The sequence below is a fragment of the Melopsittacus undulatus genome, chromosome 6, assembly GCF_012275295.1.
Source record: "Melopsittacus undulatus isolate bMelUnd1 chromosome 6, bMelUnd1.mat.Z, whole genome shotgun sequence".
Lineage (NCBI taxonomy): Eukaryota > Metazoa > Chordata > Aves > Psittaciformes > Psittaculidae > Melopsittacus > Melopsittacus undulatus.
The window spans coordinates 58,908,466-58,931,433 of record NC_047532.1 but is presented as its reverse complement, the minus strand read 5'-3'; the positions used below and the strand labels follow the sequence as shown (position 1 = coordinate 58,931,433).

The 22,968-nt window shown below is 44.0% G+C and overlaps 1 protein-coding gene across 2 annotated transcripts in view; it reads right to left on the bottom strand.

Annotated features, from left to right (window-relative positions):
• Positions 1-14,888: 14,888 nt before the first annotated feature.
• The window catches only part of RYK (receptor like tyrosine kinase), a 51,184-nt gene continuing 43,104 nt past the window's right edge, over positions 14,889-22,968 (bottom strand). The window contains exons 11-15 of one of the 2 annotated variants that reach the window (XM_031043698.2): positions 21,573-21,705; positions 20,000-20,109; positions 18,344-18,503; positions 16,728-16,864; positions 14,889-15,922 (exon numbers count right to left, since the gene is read on the bottom strand). In XM_031043698.2, coding sequence (XP_030899558.2) covers positions 15,811-15,922; positions 16,728-16,864; positions 18,344-18,503; positions 20,000-20,109; positions 21,573-21,705 — 652 coding nt within the window. In that variant the 3' untranslated portion in view covers positions 14,889-15,810. The remainder of the gene's footprint in view (positions 15,923-16,727; positions 16,865-18,343; positions 18,504-19,999; positions 20,110-21,572; positions 21,706-22,968) is intronic. The other variant, XM_005143082.3, reaches the window with a different exon arrangement.

The window sequence follows — 22,968 nt, the reverse complement described above, 5'->3', positions numbered from 1 at the left end:
ACCTGCCCATGGCTGATGGGACACCTTAAATGCTTCACATCACCCTCACCAAGGAGAAACAAGCACCAAGCAACTGCAAACCCCTGTATTATCCTTTGTGACCCATCCCAGCAGACCACTCCTTGGGAATCATGCTTTGCAAGTGTCAGTGTTCAGTGCGGGTGGTGCTGGGGTGACTCACACATGGATGGCCTTGCAAAAGGCTCTGCTGTGCCCCAGGCACACGAGGCTCCGTGTGCACCAGTAAGTTAGGCTGCCTTTGTCATCCCACACACACAGTGGCCCCTGGCATCACAGTGTGCACAGGCAGGAGATGGCCAAGCCTCTGCCAGCTCCATTCCCTCACAGTGGCTTTCATCACCCTCTCTGCAGAAAGGGCTCAGACAAGACTGCCTTGCAGATCGTGACAGGACAGAGAAGAGACTGAGATGAGCTCTTAGGCAGAAGCTCTTCCCTGTGAGGGTGCTGAGGCACTGGCACAGGGTGCCCAGAGAAGCTGTGGCTGCCCCATCCCTGGCAGTGTTCAAGGCCAGGCTGGACGGGACTTGGGGCAACCTGGTCTAGTGGAAGGTGTCCCTGCCCATGGCAGGGGTTGGAACTGGATGAACTTTAAAGTCCCTTCCAACCCAAACCAGTCTAGGATACTATAATTGAGATGGCACCATGGTTTTTTGCCCCGTGCTTCTCAGTCAAGATGTTTGTAACCTAAGCCAGAAATATCCTGAGGGCTTTGTTGGCACAACCAATCTGAAGCCACAGCTTTTTTAACCACTTGGCGCTGTGTTACTCTGTCCCATTAGGTTTCCCCTGGGAACTGGGGTGGCAACACTGACAGACAATGCTGACTCAACAGCCAGTAAGACACACTGTGCCCACAGAGCCACCACGTAAAGCCCAACTCTGGCCTCCTGGCTGGGCTTTGGGTCATTTCAAGGACCTCAGCACCCAGGAGACCAGCTTCCCCCACCACCACTGTTGGGAGAGGGCTTTTTGTTCCCACAGGGCTCCCTGGCTGGAGCCCCCTCCCTGTATAGAGGCAGTACAGTGAGGGACCAGAGAACTCATCCTAACACGGCAGCTCAGTAAACATCAGGTTCCATCCCAATCCAGTGAGGACAGACAGCAAATAGCCACACAGCCCTGGTGCCATGTCACCACAGTTGGACATTCACTGCTCCCCAGCCGGCCCTGCATGGCCTCAGGGTGATTTGAGTTTCTCCTAGCTCCAACTCCCGTTTCCCACTGGGTTTGCTGTCTTTTAAAGAAATACAGGTGGTCTGTGCTCATCCAAGCTGTCCTCCATCTGAAGGCTAAAGTTTTCCTGATGGCCCCAGCAGATGGGCCTATTTCAGCCCTGATCAGTACATGCCACCACTACCTCTACAGAAGCTGCCACCTTCATGACTTTCAATACTTAAAAGGGGCTCATAAGAAAGATGGGAGAGACATTTTAGCAGGGCCTGTTGTGATAGGATGAGGGGTGATGGTTTCAAACCAAAAGAGGGACATTCAGGCTGGATGTGAAGAAAAAGTTCTTTACAATGAGGGTGGTAAAACACTGGCACAGGTTGCCCAGAGAGGAGGTGGATGCACATCCCTGACAGTGTTCAAGGCCAGGCTGGACGTGGTTCTGGGCAACCTGATCTAGTTGAAGATGTCCCTACTCATTGTAGGGGGTTGGATTAGATGAGCTTTGAAGGTCTCTTCCAACTCTAACTATCTATGGTTCTATTCTATCCTGTTTCACTGGGCTGCCCTCTTCCAAGGGCACAGCTTTCCAGGGAAAAGCTTAACCAGAAGTCTGTGGCTAACACTGACTTTGGCCCCCAGAAATGAATAAAAATAACTTAAAAACATCAGTGTTTCCACTGAGCCGTTCAGACAGGGATGAAGGGAAGAGGAACACAGTTTGCTGGAAGTTGAGCAACAGCCTGATATCCTCTGCACAGTTGTAAAAACCCCACGTGCACAGCAACGTCTCCACTCTGGTGAGCTGACTCCAGGCTTATCTTGGTCAACAAATAAATGAAGCAGTCACCAAACAATTTAATGGGGAGGGTGTTCTGCAGCTCTCCCTCAAGCAGAGAGTGAAACCATCCTGCTGACGTGGGCCCCATCTCCCTCCCACAGTGACGTCAGGAGAGTACTGCATCTCGTGCACTACCAACTTGTGCAGGATCAGGCTGCTGTGACGCATCGGGGAGGTCCCTGGGCCTGGACCACTGATGCAGTTGACATCTGCAAGCTCTTCTGAGTCCAGATAGGGCTTTCCATAAAGCTGCCAGGCGGGAGCATCCCTCTGACAGGGGGAACACTGACAACCTCTCTGCATGGTGGGAGAGCATGGGGTAGCTTGGGGAGGTGCTGAGAGGGCACAGCTTTGCAAACTGTCCTACTGCCCCCTCCTCTCCCACAGAAGTTTCTCAGGTTGCACTCATAGCATAGGGGACTGCACCCAGCTCTTAGCCTGACATGAGGAGAGCTGCAGGATGGTCCAGGAACTGACATAGAGAAAGTGCTGCTGCATCCTTACTGCTCTGGTCCTGGGAGCAGATTTAGATTAGAGATGAGGAAGAAGTTCTTCCCTGTGAGGGTGGTGAGGCACTCACACAAGGTGCCCAGAGAAGCTGTGGCTTCAACCCAAACCAGTTTATGACGGTCCTAGAGCAGCAGATGAGCCCTGGATGCAGCAGGAGGGTCAGGCTCCCCAGTGCTGTGCTGGAACATTGAGGAAGCAAAGCAAGATGATCTCTGGTGACTCCCACACCTGCTGGGGAAAACACAGAATGTCTCCTGGTCATGGCAGTGTTGGGAGCACAGGAATGAGGTGCTGTCAGCCTGCAAGCCCTCTTGTCCCCACATCACTCTCCAGTGGGCTGTTATCTCAGATGCTGTCACAGAGGCGGTGCTCTATTTGGCCAGGGCACACAGCATCATCCTCAGAGCGTGTTGGACTGCTCTGTGGGTCACTGCTCCAGCCCCTCCCCAGGACCTGCCCAGGCTCTAGCCTGGTGAGCAAGTTAATGTGTTTCAGGAGGCCCTCACCATACAGGTTACAGCTCCCACCCCTGTATTTCCTCCAGCTGACTGCCAAGCACTGCTAGAACTTCCTTCACCGACCACATCAGCCACCTGCCTTTGTTTAAACAAGCAAAGAGGCTTTGCAGGGCTGGAGCCTGACAGACTTTGAGTACAAAGGGACACCTGCTTGGCACAGACTGCAAAGGGAATGCAAACTGAGAAGATGTCAAGCAAGTTCAAGTGCCTTCGGTGGCACTAAACCCTCTGCAGCAGGACCAGGGTGCAGCCAGCAGGGTAACAGTGCCCTGCATGGTGTGGCCTCAAGGTACACAAGGACAGCCCCTGCTCCTGCTCTCTCCAAAGGGCTTCAAAAAGTTTGGTTCTGTTTGAGACAGGAGGGTGAACCTAGGGCCCACACAAGTAAAAAGCATTTTCAACTAATTTGACAGCTTTGCATGGCCTTAGAGATCCTTGGTGAAGCAAATCCCAGGGTGGGTGGTAGGATTCCCACAGCCACACCTTGCAGAGAATTCACAGGTCAGGGAGACACTGTTTTGTATCACCTCCCATCAGCCCAGCAGGACTCACATGTGGACACTGCACATGCCAGCTCCTCACTGTACTGGGTTATGTGCTTTCACAGTGGGGTGGAAGAAAGGGAAACCCTTTTCCAGCCTTTTTCTCCTCCTCATTTAACTTTAGGAATCACTTGGAGCATCACCCACTCACAGCTCCAGGCACAGCTGGGGAACATGGGCTTTGCTCGACAAGGCATAGTGATGCTGCGCTGCAGCAGGGCTTCCCTTTCCCACGGGATGGGCTCAGCTTGGCCCTCACTGCTGGTAGTGGTACAGCAAGCCTGAAGCATCCTAGGGGTGGATTCCCCAAAGGAAGAACTCAAAGTAGCTCTGAACCTTTCGTGACAGCAGAAACCCTCTGAGCAAAGAGCCCTGGGACAAGCTCCCCCCATCCCAGGACATGCAGCCCTCAGCCATTGCCTGCTGCAAGCAAGGAGACCCAGATACTTCTCCTGTGACTTGTGAGTTGTACCTTGCAGCTCCTGTGGGATTTCCCAACAACTGACAGACACACCACCTCAGCAAAATGGGTGACATGAGCAAGCATCTTCTATGGGCAAAGAATGAAAACCGGAGATTGCAAAATTAAAATGTCCAAGACCAAAATAACACAAACCCAACACCTAGGCTGAGCAATAAATCAACACAGAAAACCACTTCCTCCACTACGTGGTATCAAAAGGTTACGGAATATTTGCTGTCAAACACTGAGCAGGAACAATTTCCTGATTTCCTGTGCTAGCACTGTCCAAGCAACCAGGGTGATCCTGAAGGATTTACGTGTTACCGGTATCTGCTCCACAAGTCACTGAGAACATGGAACGTGCTTCCTCCAACATGGAAAAAACTCCCACAGATTAAAGCATTTTTATGTCAGGGTGGAATTAAGGTTCTCCCTTATTAGAGCCCATGTGCTTCCCAGTTTTCAGCTCTTCAGAGCTAGAAACTTGCCGCAGCTCCTTGATGAGATGTTCAGGTAAGGACAGGACTCCAGACCTAGGGATTTGTAAGAAAGCAGATTTGATGATATGCTAAAAAGCATCATTTTGCAGTTTTATACTTCGTAGCTTCCATTCTGCTGTTTGCAGAGCTCACATCAATGCTATGGCAGGCTGTCACAGGCAGTAACATCAGGTCACCAAAGCTGGGCTCTGTCCCTGCAGTGACCTGATCACACAGGGACAAGAGAGCCGGGAAACCTTTCTTACCCATAGAAACCTCCCAGGCATCAATGTCGGATCAAAGCAGCTCAAATTAACTTTCAAAGTGGTACAGAAGAAGCTGGTCCTGGCTGAGGAACAAGGTTTCTGTCCATGAACACACAGCCAGGATGAACATCAGAGGAGGTGGTATGTACGTACCAGCCAGATTCCAGCTTTGGCCATGGTCCAGCTGTGAACTCTTGGCTGGCACAAGCAGGGAGCATGGGGTCTGCACCAGGCACAGGACGAGCTGTACAGCTGCTCCACACCATTGCTAAACCATGGGGGTGCAACCAGCAAGGTTCCTGTTGTACCCAGACCAGCTGGACACACGTCTTCACTGCAAGGGAAGGAACAGTTTCTGCTTCAGGGAGCTGGGGGAAAACACAAGCCTGTCACCCATTCATGTCAGATGAACTTTGCCAGGACACAGGAACAAGATAAAGGAAGAAGCAGCACCACTCAAGCTTCCTGTAACTGTGCAGCACCTCATCAATGACTTGCAAAGAGGAAATATATTCATGGGAGGGACGGCTGCTTAAAGTGTTCTCCCATCCACCCCTCCTTCCTATGGCTCCAGATTTCCCCGCTGGGATTCAGCATCTATTGAGCACACATGTTAAAAAAAAATAGGATATTAATCCACTAAAAGCTAAACACTGGAGTTTCAGACTGCTCTGGTCCAAAGCAAACAGAGATTTAGGGAGGGGATAATAGTAAAAAGACTCATGCTTTTCCAGTGATCACTACATGAGGACAGAAATCAGGGCTCCTGTAGCCAGCCATGTAGTCTGGTACCACACTCATGCACAGCGTAAGAATACATGTAAAAATGTTTTAATTAACTTTTTTTTTCCTTAAAGCTCAGAGATTTCAAGATTAGAGAAACACACCCAGAATGGCTCTTGGTATCCAAAGGAACAAAGAGGTTGGAAAGAGCTGCATGTTTCTGTAGACTCAGAGACAATATCCGCAAGTCCCTTCTTGTAGCAAAACTCTGAGCTCTGCATGTACAACCAAGGTCATTAAGCTTTTTATTATTAGTATTATTAAATGGTTTTGGCTTTATTTTTTTTAACTTGTTTGGGAGTCATACTTAAGCTTTCCAGTGTAGATAATTGCTCCTGATGAGGTGCACTCCTCACTACATGAGTGTTACACAAGGAAAAACAGCAACCCTATTGCAGCGCTGCAACCAGGTGTTAGAAAACAGCATTTTAATTTATCCCTGAAGACTTCCTGCACTTCTAATACTCCCTGAAAACAACAGCTCGCCCCTCAGCGGGAACCAGAGTGTGAAGTGTTGTGCAGAAAGGATCGGGGGGGGGGGGACAATGACAAATTTCATTACATTGCTAGGCAAATCCACAGTTGACCCACACCAGGAACTGTGTATTTATGCCCCCCTGGGCTTTTTGAAATGGGTGACTTACAGGGGATATCCAGGGTTCTTCACACTCAAGGGGACTGTGTTCACAGCCACAATGACGATGATGAGACAGTTCTTCGCTCAGCAGCTGAATGGCAGAGTTCCTCACTACAGGGTGCTGGGGATGTTAAACACGCACAGGGTTTCAAGGAAAGACTGGACATGGGACATTCATGTCTTAGTAAATGGAAGCATCATTTGGCTTGGAAAATGATCCAAGCTGGAAAGGGTTGAAGGCTGCAAGAGGACTCAAAAGGATGTGCTACACAAGCCTGCCCTGCTCTTTCTCCTCTCCATACACCTGCTTTGACCAGGGCTCGATCTGCCCCAGTATGGCTACTCTGAAATCTTTAACTTGGGCAATAATTCTTAATGTACTAGGGAATGGGATTGTATTTGGTAAATTAATACAAGGAGCAGAACAACAACCTGAACTTCAACATTCACCCAAGACAAATACCTAAACTGTAACAGGTCAAGAGGGGAAAGGTGAATTCTTATCACTGAGTTCTCACAAAATAATTAGCTTACTCTTTTGCCAGGACTCCTTGTGTATCCTTGTAGAGTTGATACAGTTTGCTCACTAAAGCCAAACAATGAAAAGAAGATATTCCAGGGAAAGCATCAAAGCACCTAAACAGTTGAGCTGGCACAAGCCCCACCAGGGGTGGAAAACACGCAGCCTCACCAGCACCATGACCGAATTCAAATCCAAATTCACGCAGAAGATACAGCACTGAGCATCTCTTCTGCAGGTCTATGAATCATACTGAGGCTCCAGTGTCACAAGAAGAAGTCATCTACAGAGATGGACCTAGCCTAAGCGAGCACACACTTTGAGGTGTGTGATGTTAACATGAGGGCAGTTTGTTCTGACCCAGGGAAGTCCTGCTGGTTCTAGGAAGCCGCTTTCACACGGCTCCCAAGTACATTCTTCTGGCCAAGAGTCTTCAGAGATGATAACCAAAAAGCCAAGACTCAAGTTGTGTGTGCAGTCACATGCTCTGTAAAATTGGCACCATAGAGAGGGAGAGAAGCTGGCTAGCAGCCAACACCATCTCAAGCTGCATCAGTACAGAGGAGTCGAGTACACATCAGTACAGATTCCCCGAGGCACAAGAGCTCCCTTCAGAAACACACAACTAGCTCTGACATACAATCAAACTGTTTTCCCCAAATGCCAAGAGGAGCTGGAGCTCACAGCTTTTCTCAGAACTCACATTCTTTGTTGTATTCCAACATTGCCAAAACAAAGCCAGGAACAGGCTCTGCAGATAGGACCAAGATATCCCCTTTTAAAATAACACTGGGAAGGAAGAGTGACTGACCTGACGTTTAAGTTGTCCCCCAAGAACAACAGCTACAAGCAGCTGGGGTTTCTGCTGAACACACACTGAGAAAGCCTTTTTTGACAGAGACAGCCTTGACTCCCACCCACATTTCTGCCACCATGCAGACCAGATTATGGTGCTGTCTGAGACAACCTGGACCCGTAACTCAACATCACCCTGCTCGAAGACAGGACACTTGGATGAAAAGAGAAACTAGCAAGTTACTCATTGGGTTTTCACCATCCCAGTGTGTTGTAAGAGCTCAAGGCCATTGGTTGCTCTCTCCTCAGTCCCTTTAATCACCTCTTGCTTTGCTTTGGAGACAAAATTTGGTAGTTAATTTATGATGGCATCCTACAGAAGGGCTGCCTGGAGATGCAGTGCAGTTTTCCCTCCTCCCACTGATCCCAAAGAAGCCATCAGCAATTCCTTCTTCATGTGTTTATTTCCCCTGTGCTACCATTAAGTAATTGACTACTCCCCCTGATCAGAAGCTGGGAGCAACTACCAGTTTTCTCCCATTTTCCCTTTACACAACTCCCCTGCAACACCTTTGGAAGTGCAAGCCAAGGTCTCAAGAGTTTGAGTGAGCTATTTAATTGGGCAGGAGAAGCTTGGAGCAGAGCAGCTAAATGAATCTAGATCTCTAAATTGCAAGTTAGGCTAATTTTAACCCCTCTGCCCTTTTGCCTATAGCAGACACAAATATTTCCACTGTTACACCTCCCTGAGTAGCTGATGCACTTCGCTGTGTCAGCTCTTCCCTCAGACTTTGGCTGTATGGTCCAGGTTGCCTTGCTACTGCACCATTCCTTCCCGCTCCTATAAATACTTAGTGAGGCCTCAGCCACAGATTTCTCTCTTCTTTATTATGTAAAATATTTCTTTAAAACAATCAATTTTACACAATCTTGCTCTTCGTGATTACTGCTTCTTGGGAGACTGAATATTGCAACAGAGGGTACAGTTTGTCCATCATCAGCCACTTCGTTCTTTCTCAAAATCCTTCTCTTCAAAGAAAACAGCAGTTTTAAAGCAAGTGAAAGTATAACTATTCCATCTGTCTGAAACCCTCCCCTCAGCCTTCCAAAGCAGACATCACCAGTCTGAGCATGCTGAAGCACACAAACAAGACAAGCTCTACAAGAAGAGTGGAAAAAAGGGGTGCTGCTCACCACGGCTTTGTTGCGCTCCCCCCTACCAGGCCCCCTCCTGCTTGCTCTTCCCAGCTCCCTGAATCTCATGGCACTCCAGCAGGGATATCATCCCCATAGTAGCATGAAACGCCCCTAAACTTCAGTATTTCCTCTGTGTTTTTATCTGTTGACAGGTAAAAACTGCCAGCTGAAAGGTGGCATCTAAAGCTTGCATTTTAGCTGACAAGCATTTAAACCAGAGGCAGTGAAGTCCTGCAGGCACAACCTCAGAGAACATTACCCTTTTGACAGCCTGATCTTTTTTATCTTGAACTGTTTTTGTTTGGATGCAGTTCCCCCTATTCAAAGTTAAATGCCAGTTTAGTTGGGGGGGGGGGGGTTTGGTCATGGGACTTTTTTATGGGTTGTTTCTTCTGCCCTTTGCTCCTTTGCTTTTACTTTGCAGATCTAAGCAAGTTTGGTCATTCAGAGTAGCTCTCAGGTAATTTTACAGCTGGTCCCATGCATCATCCAAGACCAAGAAGAACTGATTTCTTTTTGAGGGGTGTGCTGTCCAGCTGCTTCTGCATCAAAAAAACTCCAAACATCACATTTACCCAGCATGAAAGACTTAAGTCTCCCATCAGGCCAATGTACCTGTTCTCATGTGATATTTGACTATCTCACTGCTCATGCTACTTGTGTCATCCTTCTCTCATGCTCATCTTATCAATATTCCCTTCAAAAGCCAGCTTGCTGTCTTCCCACCTCCAGGCTTACTCCTGAAGACTCCTGACATTTCTGAAAGACAAGTTTAGTCAGTCCACTTCCCTATTCCTTCAAGCCCCTCTGCAATCATAATTCAGTCTGTTGTTCAGCATTTCATAGGGAGATGCTGCCAGCATCTGTCCTGTTTGCATCACTAAGGACAATCATTTATTTTTCCTCCTAGAGCATGGGTCATCCCCAGCTTTCCCTGTCTGTGGGTTTCTCTTAGCTCAAAAACAAAGCTTGGAGGACAGCTGTAAAACCTCACCAGCTCAGCTTCATTTTTACTGAGTCAGCTCCTCTGCAGGCAAGGGGGCTTTGAAAACACAAGAAATGCTCACAGCAGCTTTAGACCAAGGCTGCCTGGAGAGAGATGTGAGACACAGAGGGTCTGGGCATATGTCTGAGCAGCCCTAAGCAGGACCATCAGGACCTTGGTAAGCTTGAAGATAGCTTTCACATATGAGCTACAGCACTTGATTAACACTCTGCACAGGCTGTAGCATCTCAAGCACATCCAGAAGAGATTCCTACTTGCTTTCACCCAAGCTTCTCAGAAACACACTCAACTTCAGCTTCCAGCCTTCTCTGAAACTAATCCAGAGTCTGGAATATCACAAACATAACAGAGCCACCTCCCCTAACCTTCGTCCCTAACCCACCCCCTTAGAGAGTAATCAGCTTTTGATGGGCAAGGAAGCTTGGGGCCTGCACAAAACTTGGGTTTAAAAAAACACATACTGAAAATGCTAGTTTTGAAGGTATTGGACAGCTCCAGAAGATGGTCCCCAAGTGGCCACACTTGGCTGCAGGTCCTTCCCACACAAGCTGCACAACACAGTAGTTCCCAGCCTGCTGGATCAGAGGCAGCCCCTGACTTGGATGCCAAAGGGCTATGAAATGCACAGTCTTCTGCTGCAATCTGAAGAGGGTATGTGAGGAGGAAGAGAAGCCATTCTTATGTCTTCAAGCAATGATTCCATTACAAGCAGGCACTCCTGCTGGAGGACAGGATGGGATACATGACACATGGCTGCAGACCAAGTGACTTCCATCAGGGAGCCAGTGTATATATCCCCACCACAGTTATGGTATGTCTCTGGACATAGGTCCAAGCCATTTTCATTGTAATTTACAGGATGAAATGAACTGCACCACATAGGTCCTTTGTTACAAACTAGTCTCAGAAAGATGAATCTTGTCTCACTAATGAGCCCATGTGCTCAGGTTTCTGCTTTCTTGCTAAGTGTTGTGGCTCCAGTAAACTAAAATGAAGTGCATCTTGTCTGAGCAGGAAAAAAACAAGGTAGAAGCTGAAACTACAGAACTGAAGAAGAGGCTGGGGGGCAGGAGGGAGGGAGAAGAGGAGAAGGGGTTATTTGATGCATGCAGCCACTCCCACCCTAGGAATGCACAGAAGCTGACAGCTGAAATCAGAAATGCACTTGGGGCAGTTATTTTTTTTAACTTTGCATATTTCCTGGGTTTATTAGTGGAAAAAGGTTCAGATTTGAAGTTTTTATAAAGCTGCTATGTTCGGTTGTTCAGCTGCCATGCAGACTTGAAACGGGGATTTGCTCTCTGGAACATCAGCCTTGGAGTGAGAGCTGGGCCTAGAGTTACAGTGAGCCACACTTGTTTATGTGACTGAGAACAGTTTCTGTGCCATGAAAGGAAGGAGACAGACCCAACATTATTATTGCCTTTTCCAGCCAAGGGAAGCGTGACAGCAGATGGCTCAAACACAGCACTATCAAAGGTGCATTCAGCCGCTGCAGTTCTGGTGGAGCTGCAGGACTCCAATATAAGCCAGCACATGCGAACAAACACCAGGCTTTCCCCGAGTTTTAGGCCCAGTATAATTGACCCAAATCAGGAGAATAACCTTGAATTTTACATTCAGATCTTGCCTTCTGCTACAGAGCTACTACATGGTAATACAAGCCTCCTCTTCTTATCAAACACACAACCCTTAGGAAGTGCTTACTTAGCAGCACTATACAAGAGATGCTGCTCCAAGGCAAGATACAGTTAGAGGTCATGATAGGCAAGGTTCACTCCTTACAGGAATGAGATGAGACATCAGAAATAAACATGTTCCCTCTACCCCCCCAAAAATGCCCTCCCTGCAATGCCATTTCAAACAGGTATTTGCAAGGCAGCACCCAAGAGAGAAGGTATGTTCTCCATATCCTTACCAGGGAGGAAGCAGCAATTAGTTAAGTGCATCACTGGTGAAACACATGAATGGCTGCAGGAATGTCCTTATCTGGTTGCAAGAACCTGGATGTGTGAGGGTGTAAAAGCCTCCCTTCCCAGCAGCAGCACTGCAGATTTCAGCTGCTACACTGGCTCCGTATCGGGCACTCTGTGGCTCCAGGAAGCTATCTGGATCAAACCTGACTCACATTAGTCCTCAGCAGGCTGCCAGCCTTAGGAGGCTGCCTGCCCATTTTCTTTTTTTAATTAGATTTATTTCTCCCAGTGCCTTCTCACTAAAATTCCTGTTTTGAGATCAAAGGCTATGGCTGGACTCACACTGAATCCTGTGATAGCCAACCATAAAATCCCAGACTGGTTTGGGTTGGAAGGAATTCTTAAAGCTCAACTGGATCGAACCCCCGCCACAGGCAGGGACACCTTTCACTAGACCAGGTTGCTCTAAAGCTTGTCCAGCCTGCTCTAAAGTCTCCCCCCAGGCCTTCTCTTCTCCAGGCTGAACAAGTCTAGCTCTCTCCACCTGTCTCCTTAGCAGAGACGCTCCAGCCCTCTCCTTGTCACCGACTGGTCCATCCATCAAAACCATGCCTCTCCAGTTCAGAGACAAGGGTGTCATGAGGGACATTGTCAAATGCTTTGCACAAGTCCAGGTAGATGACATCAGTCGCTCTACCTCTATCCACCAACATTGTGGCTGTCTCACAGAAAGCCACCAACTTTCTCAGGCATAATTTGCGCTTAATGAAGCCACGTTGGCTGTCACCAGCCACCTTCTTACTGTCCATGTGCCTTAGCATAGTTTCCAGGAGGATCTGTTCCTGGAAACAGATCTTGCTGGGCACTGAAGACTGGTCTGTAGTTCCCTGGGTCTTCCTTTTTACCTTTAAAAATCAGGATTATATATCCCTTTCTCCAGGCAGCAGGAACTTCACTGGACTGCCATGGCTTCTCAAATATGATGGATAATGGCTTAGCAACTTCATCTGCCAGTTCCCTCAAGACCCATGGATACATTTCATCAGGTCCCATGGCCTTGTGTACCTTCAGGTCTCCTGGATGATCTCAAACCTGAGCTCCTAGAGCAGGCAGTTCTTCTTTCTCCTGGTCCCTGCCTTTGCCTTGTGCAAACTGGGCCGTGTGGTTGGAGCTCTTGCAAGTATCAAGACAAGAAAGTCACTTGAGTACCTTGGCCTTCTCTGTGTCCTAGCTAACTAAGTCTCCCATTTCCTTCCAGAAAAGGACTAAATTTTCCCTTGCCTTCCTTTTATCCCCAATGTACCTACAAAACCTTTTCTTGATACCCTTTAATGTCCCTGGCCAGATTTAATTATCACGGCTTTAGCTTTCCTAACCTGATCCCTGGCTGCTCAGAAAATTTCTCTGTATTCTCCCCAAGCTACCTGTCCTTGTTTCCACCTTCTGCAGGCCTCCTTTTTGTGCTGGAATTTGTCCAGGAGCTCCCTGTTCATCCAGGCAGGCCTCCTGGCATTCTTGCCTGACTTCCTCTTTGTCAGGATGCATCACTCCCAAACTCAGAGAAGGTGATCCTTGAATATTAACCAGCTTCCTTGGGCCCCTCTTCCCTCCAGGGCTTTAGGTACAACAAACTCATACAAGGCATCTACTCAAGGTAGTTCTGTTATCAGCAAAATGCCTGTCTTAGCTTTAAACCCTGTAGGTGAAGCATGTTTAACTGAAAAGCAGATTTTCCAAAATGGATAGGTGTATCTATACCTTACTGCCACACTACACCACTTCTCAGTCTCACTGATATGTGCACTCATCTGGGAATAGATAAGCAATAGTCTAGTAAAGGGAAAGCTGATACAGTTTACTACTGCCACAGCTCATGCTGATGAAGGGGAGAAGCCTCCCCAACCCATCAGAAGACCCAAGCAGTTAGATGTCACTGCTGATACCTATCAGATATGAACAGATCTTGCAATATATGTGTGCATGTGACTCTATGCTGTGAAGCACATACATTATGCATACCATTTTCAACCTGGGCCATTTTCCAATCTCAAGTAAATCTTACAGCTATGACCTCTGCAGATTCCATCATAACACAGATCTGAGATGAATAACACTGACACCAAGAGCTTTAACAACCAACTCGTTCTAAACAAGTACTGACATTACGTAGTTTCCCTGGGTCAGAAAGGAAAAAGACCATGAAAGCACACACACTCAAAGCCTTACTGCTATCCCCAACAAATTCAGTGTCTCCAAAGCTAGCCAAATGAAACCAGTTTGAATTCATTCAAGCAAACATAGCTCATCGCAACATGCCCAAACTTGAGCCACCAGGAAAAGTTCCTTCTAGGATACAGCAAGCTTTGGTTCACTAGCCACAGGTAACTAACACCGAAGTACAGAAGTACAAAACGCTTCTGCATTTTGAGGGACACTCCTGCTTAGGTTAGCAATGCAAAGGGGGAGCCTGTAAGACTGAGAAGAGCCCACAGAATCCTAGAACGGTTTGGGTTGGAAGAGACCTTAAAGATCACCCAGCTCAACTCCCTGCCACAGACAGGGAGACCTTCCCCTACACCAGTTTACTCAAAGCCCCATCTAGCCTGGCACTGGAATCTTTATGTTTTTTATTTTCTTTTCCCAGCTATCATAACAGAGTGAACCAAAGTTTTCCTGTGAGATTGGTGCTCCATGTAAATCTTTCAGGAATTCATTTGAATGAAAGATTTACATGCAAAGTTCTGCCTTGTAAGATACTAATAAGATACTTTACTCTGAAAGTGGAGTGAGACAAAAGGCAATTTCCTCTGTTTCACACTGTGCTAAAGCTCAACCTGCCTCATGCCACAATGCAGAGGATGCAACCTACAGCTCACTTGGAACATTAAGTTATTCTAAAATATCTTTGTTACATACATAGAATATTAAAATTCCTGAGGCTCAGTCAATGGGTCACCACCTATTTTCCCTGTTCAGTCCTACTAAGTAATATTCAACTCAAAATAACCTGGAGTGGAATGGATATTTAGATTGAAGAAGGATGCAGGACAATCTAAGTGTCAGGGACTAGGTTCTGCAAGGAGGGAAGCAGACAATCACCCTGATTTCACGCCAGTTCCAGTGCAACCACCACCACTACACCACCCTGCACAGTCAACACACAGGGCAATGTGAGGGACCAATCTTTCACATTCGATGTAATAGAAAAACATTCTTTACTCTGCAAGTGTCTTTACAAATATATATTTATATATTTAAGCCCAGTTCAGGCCATAAAAGCCCATAAAAAACAATCAGTACCTTTTTGAACAAGAGAAACTCCGATTCAGAAGTCTGAGGTGAAAGACTCCCAAACAAGGGCTGCTTCGGCGCTTCTCTGAAGGCCTCTATTTAGCACATAAAATCATCTTAAAAAAAAAAATCACATCAGCCTTTTATCTGAAAGGAGGGGCAGCATTTTTACACCTCCTTTACTGCTCTTTGTATGAGGTAAACTGGAATCACTTTTACATGATCACTTACTGCTTCAAAAAGGAGATATTGTATCCTGAAGACCAGCTTTTCCAAAAAGCATTTGTGAATGAGTTAACAAAGTAAGATGCCGCTTGTGGATCCAACCACAATGTGCTGTTGTCTCAAAATAGAAGAAGTTGATACTAAAAAGCTATTCCAGATACATACAAGTACAAACACTAGAGCTGGTCAGAAAGATTCAGTTTCAGCATTTTTAAGAAGCAGGGAACATTTTCTGCAGTGTGGTTTTTGCTTTCATTTCCCATGCCTCACTTTTCTACCTGTACAATATACCCTTCAAAAAATAATCACGTGTCTGTTGTAAGAGTGCAAAGTCCATCCCAATCTCCTGTTTAAATTCACTATCACTACACTTTTAAAATCCTGATGGCAAATAAAACAGTGTCGATTTAACTTAGCAAAAGTGATATCTAGAAAATATTCAACATCAAGAGGTCTTACAAAAAAAAACTTCAGACTACTAAGGCATTCTAAGGCACGGTGTTTTGGAAGAAGTGCTTTCTCCCTTTAGTGTTGCTTTATACACATCATGTGTGTGAGTCCGAGTGATGCATGGAGCTGCAGATGTATGCCATGCCTTCTCCCAGTCAGTGAATTGAATCTTCTTCTGCAGTTTCAGACATAGGCTCCCAACGCTGCATGAAATTCAGTTAGACATTGCACCAGCTGCTGAAACTTGGGTCTTTCTTCAGGATCTAGGGCCCAACAGCAGGCCATCACAGCAAACCTGCACAGCAAAGACAAACAGAAGATATGAGAATGGAAGCCAGGTGACCACCGTCCTGACCTGAAAGTGAGAAACCGCATCTGCCACTGAAAACCCTGCTGAATGGAGAGAGAAAATGAACCTGTATCTTCTGGTACACCATGCTTAATAACTGCTTCAGAAAAAAAAGACACCTGGAATGATCAATAAACATGCTGCGACTGGAAGTACATGGACAGGATACAAGTCAGAGGCAGTCCATGAGGAAGAAATACGTAATTCATGGAAAATTGCTCAACTATTGTAAAAACAAAGTTTAAAGTGTTTCTGTGGTAGGTTTACAGGAAGAGGATTTGGAAGAACACACAAGGCAGAAGGTAGTACCTGTGCATCTGCATTCTCCTAGACCATTAGGATTATGAAAAAACACCCTAAGCACTGCCATTTAACACCAATAAACACAGTACTTCTCCACAGCTCTGCTGACAGATTCCCTCTACCTAGTGGCTTCCTACACTGCAGCCCTAAAAACCCCTGCCCCTTTGCCTTCCGCTTCCCTCCTCCCACCCTGGTGATCAACCCCATTTCTCCCATGTGTCACAGTAAGTAAAAGAGTTGGGTCAGGATTAAATGAAACTCAACAGCACCAACAAAAAGCATTTAATTTTAGCCCAAGTTCCTTGATGTATACCATGCAAATACTTGCACAAGGGTTTGCCTAAAAGGCAGGGGAAGGCAAACTCATCTCTGTCATCAGTAAGGGTGGATTAACATGAGAGTTACAAAATAGATTTTTATCTTCCCTCCAAAAAACATGATGACTTACAGTTCATCAGGGCAGTTGATGGGCTGAGCTATTCGATAGCCATCCTTTAAATAAGCAGCCATCTCAAATGGGTCGATATCAACATATGGAGTCTGTCCTAAAGTCATCAGCTCCCACAGCGTTACTCCAAAGGCCCACTAGGAAGAAATAGCATGAGCATTAACAAAACATGCCAAGTTTTGGTGTTCCACCAGAATCAGTCATAAATAAGACTACACAAATCAAGACAGATTTACATAAAAGCTGTATACATACACACAAGTTCAACATGACCATACATTGTTTTGACTGGGGACAATTAAGAAACACAGAACAGATGTTAAGCTGAATCTTAGTGCACTTAAATCTAAGTGCTAACAAAAAAAACCCAACACACGTTTACTGCATTTTTTTGGTATGACATTTCAGAAAACATAACAAATCTAAGGAATATTTAACACCAAACCACACTTTTGAAAAACGATTTTATATTACATTTTACCTCTTCAAAATACTACAGAAAATTCCTCAAAGGTCTGTGAAATTCAAAGAGTCATAAGAGTAGAGTGAATGAAACCTTATTTTTTTTTAAATCAGTCATCTGTGTATTTTGAATACAGGCTCCAAAGTCAGACTCATGAGAAAAATAAAGATTTCATCTAAATAAACATGACAGCTGGATCAGCACTCAACACATTCAGGAGGCAACAGTTGCCAGAAGGAACTTAAGGTGATGAAAAATCAACCAATCAATTCACATGCAAGCACAGTACAAGTAAAATTATTTACTAGCTGGTATCAAGAGACTCAAGTGACAAAACACAGGTGGTGCAATCTCCAGATTTCTTGTAGCCATTCCACAAGTAGCTACAAAAAAATGGCACAAAGCGACACAGAGCTTCATTTCCAACAGAGGGGAAAAACACAGAACGAAAATTCAGCAGGAACTGTGTTTTGTTTTTCTATGTTCTGGTTGACTGGTATAAATGTTGGCAGAAAATGAACACATTAGGAATGTTTCAAGCCAGCAAAACCATTTTAAAGAAACACATTTAAAAGCATGACTACAAAACGTGCCAATTGCATCTTAATAGACATCATCTAAATTGTTTGTAACAGATTTCATTACCAAGGACTGCAGAATCACAGAATGGTTTGGGTTGGAAGGAACCTTAAAAGCTCATCTATTTCCAACCCCCTGCCACAGGCAGGGACACCTTGTTAGCACCAGCATAGCCGCTAGGTCAAGGGAAGCAATTCTTCCTCTCATTTCTCTATCTGTGAAACTGCAACTGATATACTCTGTTGTGGACTCTAGATCATGTTAATTCAAACAGCAGACAAGTCCCAGAACAGGGTACTCCCTGAATTTAACTGTCTTTCCTGCTAAAACTACGAAGGAAAACAGGGTATAAGGGAATATTCTAACATGCAAGAAGGGCCTGCTTGACCTTTGAACTACCTGCTACAAACAGCAAATGTAGGAAGCAGGTGTATAGATGCTGTTCTGGGCAAATCACTGTTATCAATTCAGTACAGCTGAAAAAGGGGAAGAATGTCAATAAAATGTATTTACAAAGTGTAAGAGGGAGCAAAAAAATAAACAACCAAGGAAAAATAAACTCCCAAACACTTACCACATCACTAGCACTGGAAAATTCATTGTTAACCAGGCTTTCAAGAGCCATCCATCGAACTGGTCTGTTTTCATTATCTCCCAAGCAATGGTAGTCCATAGGAAATAGGTCTCGAGAGAGAGCGTTGTCTGTAATCTTAACCTGAAGTGCATCATCAATGCTAGTTTAAAAGAAAAGAAACATTTGGCAAACTTGGCATTAGAGCTTTACAGAAAATATTTTTGCTCAGTCTTCAGTTTCAGACTTGGGATTTAACTGGGGAACACTAATCATACTATCAACATTTCAAAGGACTAGCTTTCTTCTTGAGCAAGCTGCACTTGTTCTATGGTAATCAAACATTATCAAAGAACATATTTATTCTGCATTAACAGATAAGAACTAAAAAAAATAAAAAATCAGCAGTCTTAGATGAAATAAAAATCAAACATTTACAAGTGAAAAAAAACCAAAACAAACAACACCCACAGTTAAAGCAAACAAGCAACTCCCTAAAATTATTCCTGCTCACTTGGAGATCCTCTTTCAAATCAATTAAATTTCAGGTAAAGTACCTCTGTACCAATAAAGAGCCACAGATTTAAGCAAAATAAGATCTAGTAGTATCTTGGTAAAGCAACTGATATTTGTGGCCTGAAAGCTTGTTTATAGTAAAGCAGAGGTCATCAAATCTCAAAATCGCCTCTAATAGGCAATTCCAGGTTAAAGACTATATCCATCAGTAGTTCAGTTACCTCATTAGAAGGTGCATCACTGACAATTTGTACACAACCCTAAGGTATAAACCTGAGGTTGCTTCTTTGTCCTTTTCTTTCATTACTAGCACATTAACAGATCAGTGTGTGGCCAGGAGGAAGAGGGGGTATCTTTAATTCTGAAAAGTAACTGTATTATGATTTGAATTATGACCTTATTTGCAGGTATCATAAAACTATGTTCAGGGACTAACTGCCCTCTGTGATACTTTCAGTACAGTGAAGTTTAGGCAGTATGCTAATTAATTTTCTGTTTCCCCTTATTAGGTATTAAAGCAGATGGAGAATGAGCACAGTCTGCAGACTCCAAAGCCACCAAACACCTCAGTCTCTACATTTTGAGCATAGTCCAGTCAAAAGATTATCTCAAAACTCTTGGCATGTCATTCCTACCACTATGAAACACACCCCTATCTATTCATCATTTGACAACTAAGAAATCTATAGATTATCAAAGCCATTAAGCCATTCTTTAAGGAAAAAAGAAAAAAAAAGAAAAGCAACTTCATAAAAAATCTACTCATTGATAAACTGCCAAAGATTTTCCAAGTTTTTATTAAAGCTTAAGGGGAGCTTTAATATTTTTCAAATCTTTGAAAAAGTGATAGACAAAACCTAGCAAAAGTATTTAAGATGAGGATGTTCTGCTTCCTTGAAAACCACAATTTCTGGTTCACCTCATGGTCGGAGGAAAACAATTTCACTAACAGAACTATTCATCCAAAAGCTGGAAAACCCTAATAGTTGCATATTGTTAAGCAGAGGATCAGGTCAACTGAAGAAAGCCACCACAGAATGGTTTGTGTTGGAATGGAGCTTAAAGTTCTATTTTCTCTTCTGTGGGCTCTAGCTGCTGACATAACATTGTCTGCAAAATGACTCTAACTCACTGAGTACTTACACACAGTTTCTAGCAGCCAGGTCTTTGTGAATGACCTCCCGTCTGGCCAAATAACTCATTCCACAGGCAATCTGAATAGCCATATGTACAAGATCCTGCTGGGATATTGCCTGCAAAAGCAGAGAACAACCATCAATGTTAGGCCAGTGCCCATGAGGTGTTTTTGTTATATTCTAGTGCCCCTGACTCTTCCCCTCACCTTTAACAGAGCACAAGCAACAATCAATATCTACTGCTGAAAACGAGTATCAAAGGCTGTTGCTCCATCTACTTTTACAACTTCATGGTCCTATATAAATTAAACTTTTGCATGTATTTACACCTTGGACTTCTTTTTCCATTTCTACAGTGTTTCAGAATTTCAGTATGCAGATGGACACACTGAGGTTGCAGGACTGCAATCAAAATAAACCAAATGCTAAATTAAAACAATAATAAGCTGGCTTCTGCATGACCAGTTTATGAAGAACAGAAGCCCTGCATTACCGATGAAAACTCAGAGAGTTTGCTTTAGGTATTTGCAGAAAAGTTTCATCTTAAAATAAGACACCAAACGCCACATTTTTTTATAGTTAAGTACAGCCATACTTGCTTACTAAAAGACAACTCCTGTATGACAGAATACAGATTCTAAATACAATTTCTGCTGAAATTCTTGGAAAGGGATAGTAATGCATTTGATAGGGATTTATAATTTGGATTAAACAGCAAAACAAGCAAAATCCAAGTGGAAAGAATCTAGCAGTTTATCACACTTTGCAGATTAACAGAGGTAGGTGACCCTTGCTAGCTTGAAATCTGGTACATAACAGGGACGAACGCTGACCTCGGGAATCGATATTTCATTTTGTGCTTGTGATTTAGTCTAAAGAGAAGCCAAACCAAGGTCAAGTTGAAGACAAGATAATCCTAACAAGAGCAATTACACATACATCACTTATTCAGATTATTAAAAATAAGCAAAATATGTTCTCATCCAAGAATATTTTCTCACTTCTCATGAAATGTATTCAACAGGTTCCACTGAAACACAGCAAAATTATGAATGCTGAAGAGCACACACAGCAGTAAAACCAGCAGATTGCTTCCTTTAGCATGTAGTTAAATAAATCCAATTATTTTACTTATTAACAAATCTACAGCAGCACAGAAGTGCTTTATGCTTACTATGAAATTAAGAACTACAGTAATTAAAGGGATAATCTATTAATTATACCAAAAATAAAATCAGTAAATCTCATATTTCCCCATACACAATTTCCCCCTGGGCATTCTAACTTAAACCCACAACTATATACATCTTTTAATTTATTTTTTTTAAGATGGGTTGATACACCAGGCACTAACTGAACCAGAGTTTAACTCAGCTTCATGCTCTCTGAACATCCGTGATAAACAGCCAAGAATGATTTCCTTGTATAAATCAAGACAAACACTTGCTGGGGAACCCATTTGTCAGTTCTCTCATTGTCACCAGCCAATAGGTGAATACTACAACTATTTTTTTGTCATACACAGATGACAAAACAAGTCCAATTGTAGCAGGCAAGAAGTCACAGATTTCAGAGTGTACCTGAGGATTGTTGGCCTCTACCAGCTTGCACTGTCTCAAGAATAGTTTAAGGTTCCCCCAGTTCATGTATGGCAGCAGCACCATTGGTTTTTCTCCCTCTTCTATACAGACATGAGTGATGGGCAGCAGATTCCTGGAAGGCAGACAGAGAAATTCCCAAGTTTATGAAATGGAAATACGAGAAAAATCTCTTGATCCCTAAACACAGTAACTGAAAACAACTCAACACTGAAGAAAAGCATTTAATCTTGCATTATGAATTGCAGAGGACAAGATCTCTAAATAAATTAAGCACTCAATAATTTATTTAATAAGATTATGTGAGTATTTTCTCATTAGGAAGAACTCCCCAAAAGTCTTCACAAAAGGGCTGAAATAAGTTTCTGTTAATACAGGTTACAGTTTATATTAAGAAGTGATATATCCTCAGCTTGGAAGTCTAAATGCAACCACAGATACAAGAACATATAGCTCCATTACAGTGGTTTAAAAAAACCTCAAAGTCAAAACACCATGTTTGATCCACCTCAAAATGCCAGAACAGATAATTGTCGTTTTCAATTAACTAAACATTAAATTGCACTCTAAATGCAGAAGTACCTCAGGAGTTTTATCTTGGGTGTTTCAGAATCACAGAATCATTTAGGTTGGAAAAGGCCTTTAAGATCATCCAGTACAACCATACACCTAACACTGACACATCCACCACTAAAGCACTTTAAAGCACTCCTTCTGGCTCAGATAACCCCCATGTTGCATTGTTTCTAAATATCTTACTATAGTTTCAACATATCAATTGGTAGAAGCTTGAAGCAAACCACATATAGTTCCAATTTTCCACAAAAGGTTTTTTAAAAAAGTTATATCTTCTCCTGAAAACATATTAGTAAGTCTCCAAAAATTATTTTTCAAAGGGAATTGTAAAATTTCCTGTTCTTACTTGAAGATGTCTGATAGTCAGGTGTCACACCCATGCGCTCTACATACCATCTACCTTTGATCAAGATAAAGGTCCCAGCTCTATAGGCAGTGTACAGAAGAAAAGCTTTTTGGTCTTTTCAAAGAGCTGGACTTGTAAAAGGGAGGACAGCAGCTGATTTTGAGCTATGAGAGGGGGATGTTTCATTTTGTTTCAATTTAATGTATGTTCCCCCAAGAACCTGCTACTCCTCTTAACATAACCCTCATTTTAGGTAAGGCCTTAACTAGAACAACTCTTAGAAAAGGAACTTCTACATGCACTATAGAATTAATCATTGTACATGAACTATTCTCATTTCCTTCACAGTACCAGTAAAAAAAAAAGATCAATTAGCAGTCTAATAAAATTGACAACAAGCGTGGGTTTCTTCTTATCTGCACCCTTGCCAGTAATGAAGATCCTTAAAGTCAATCT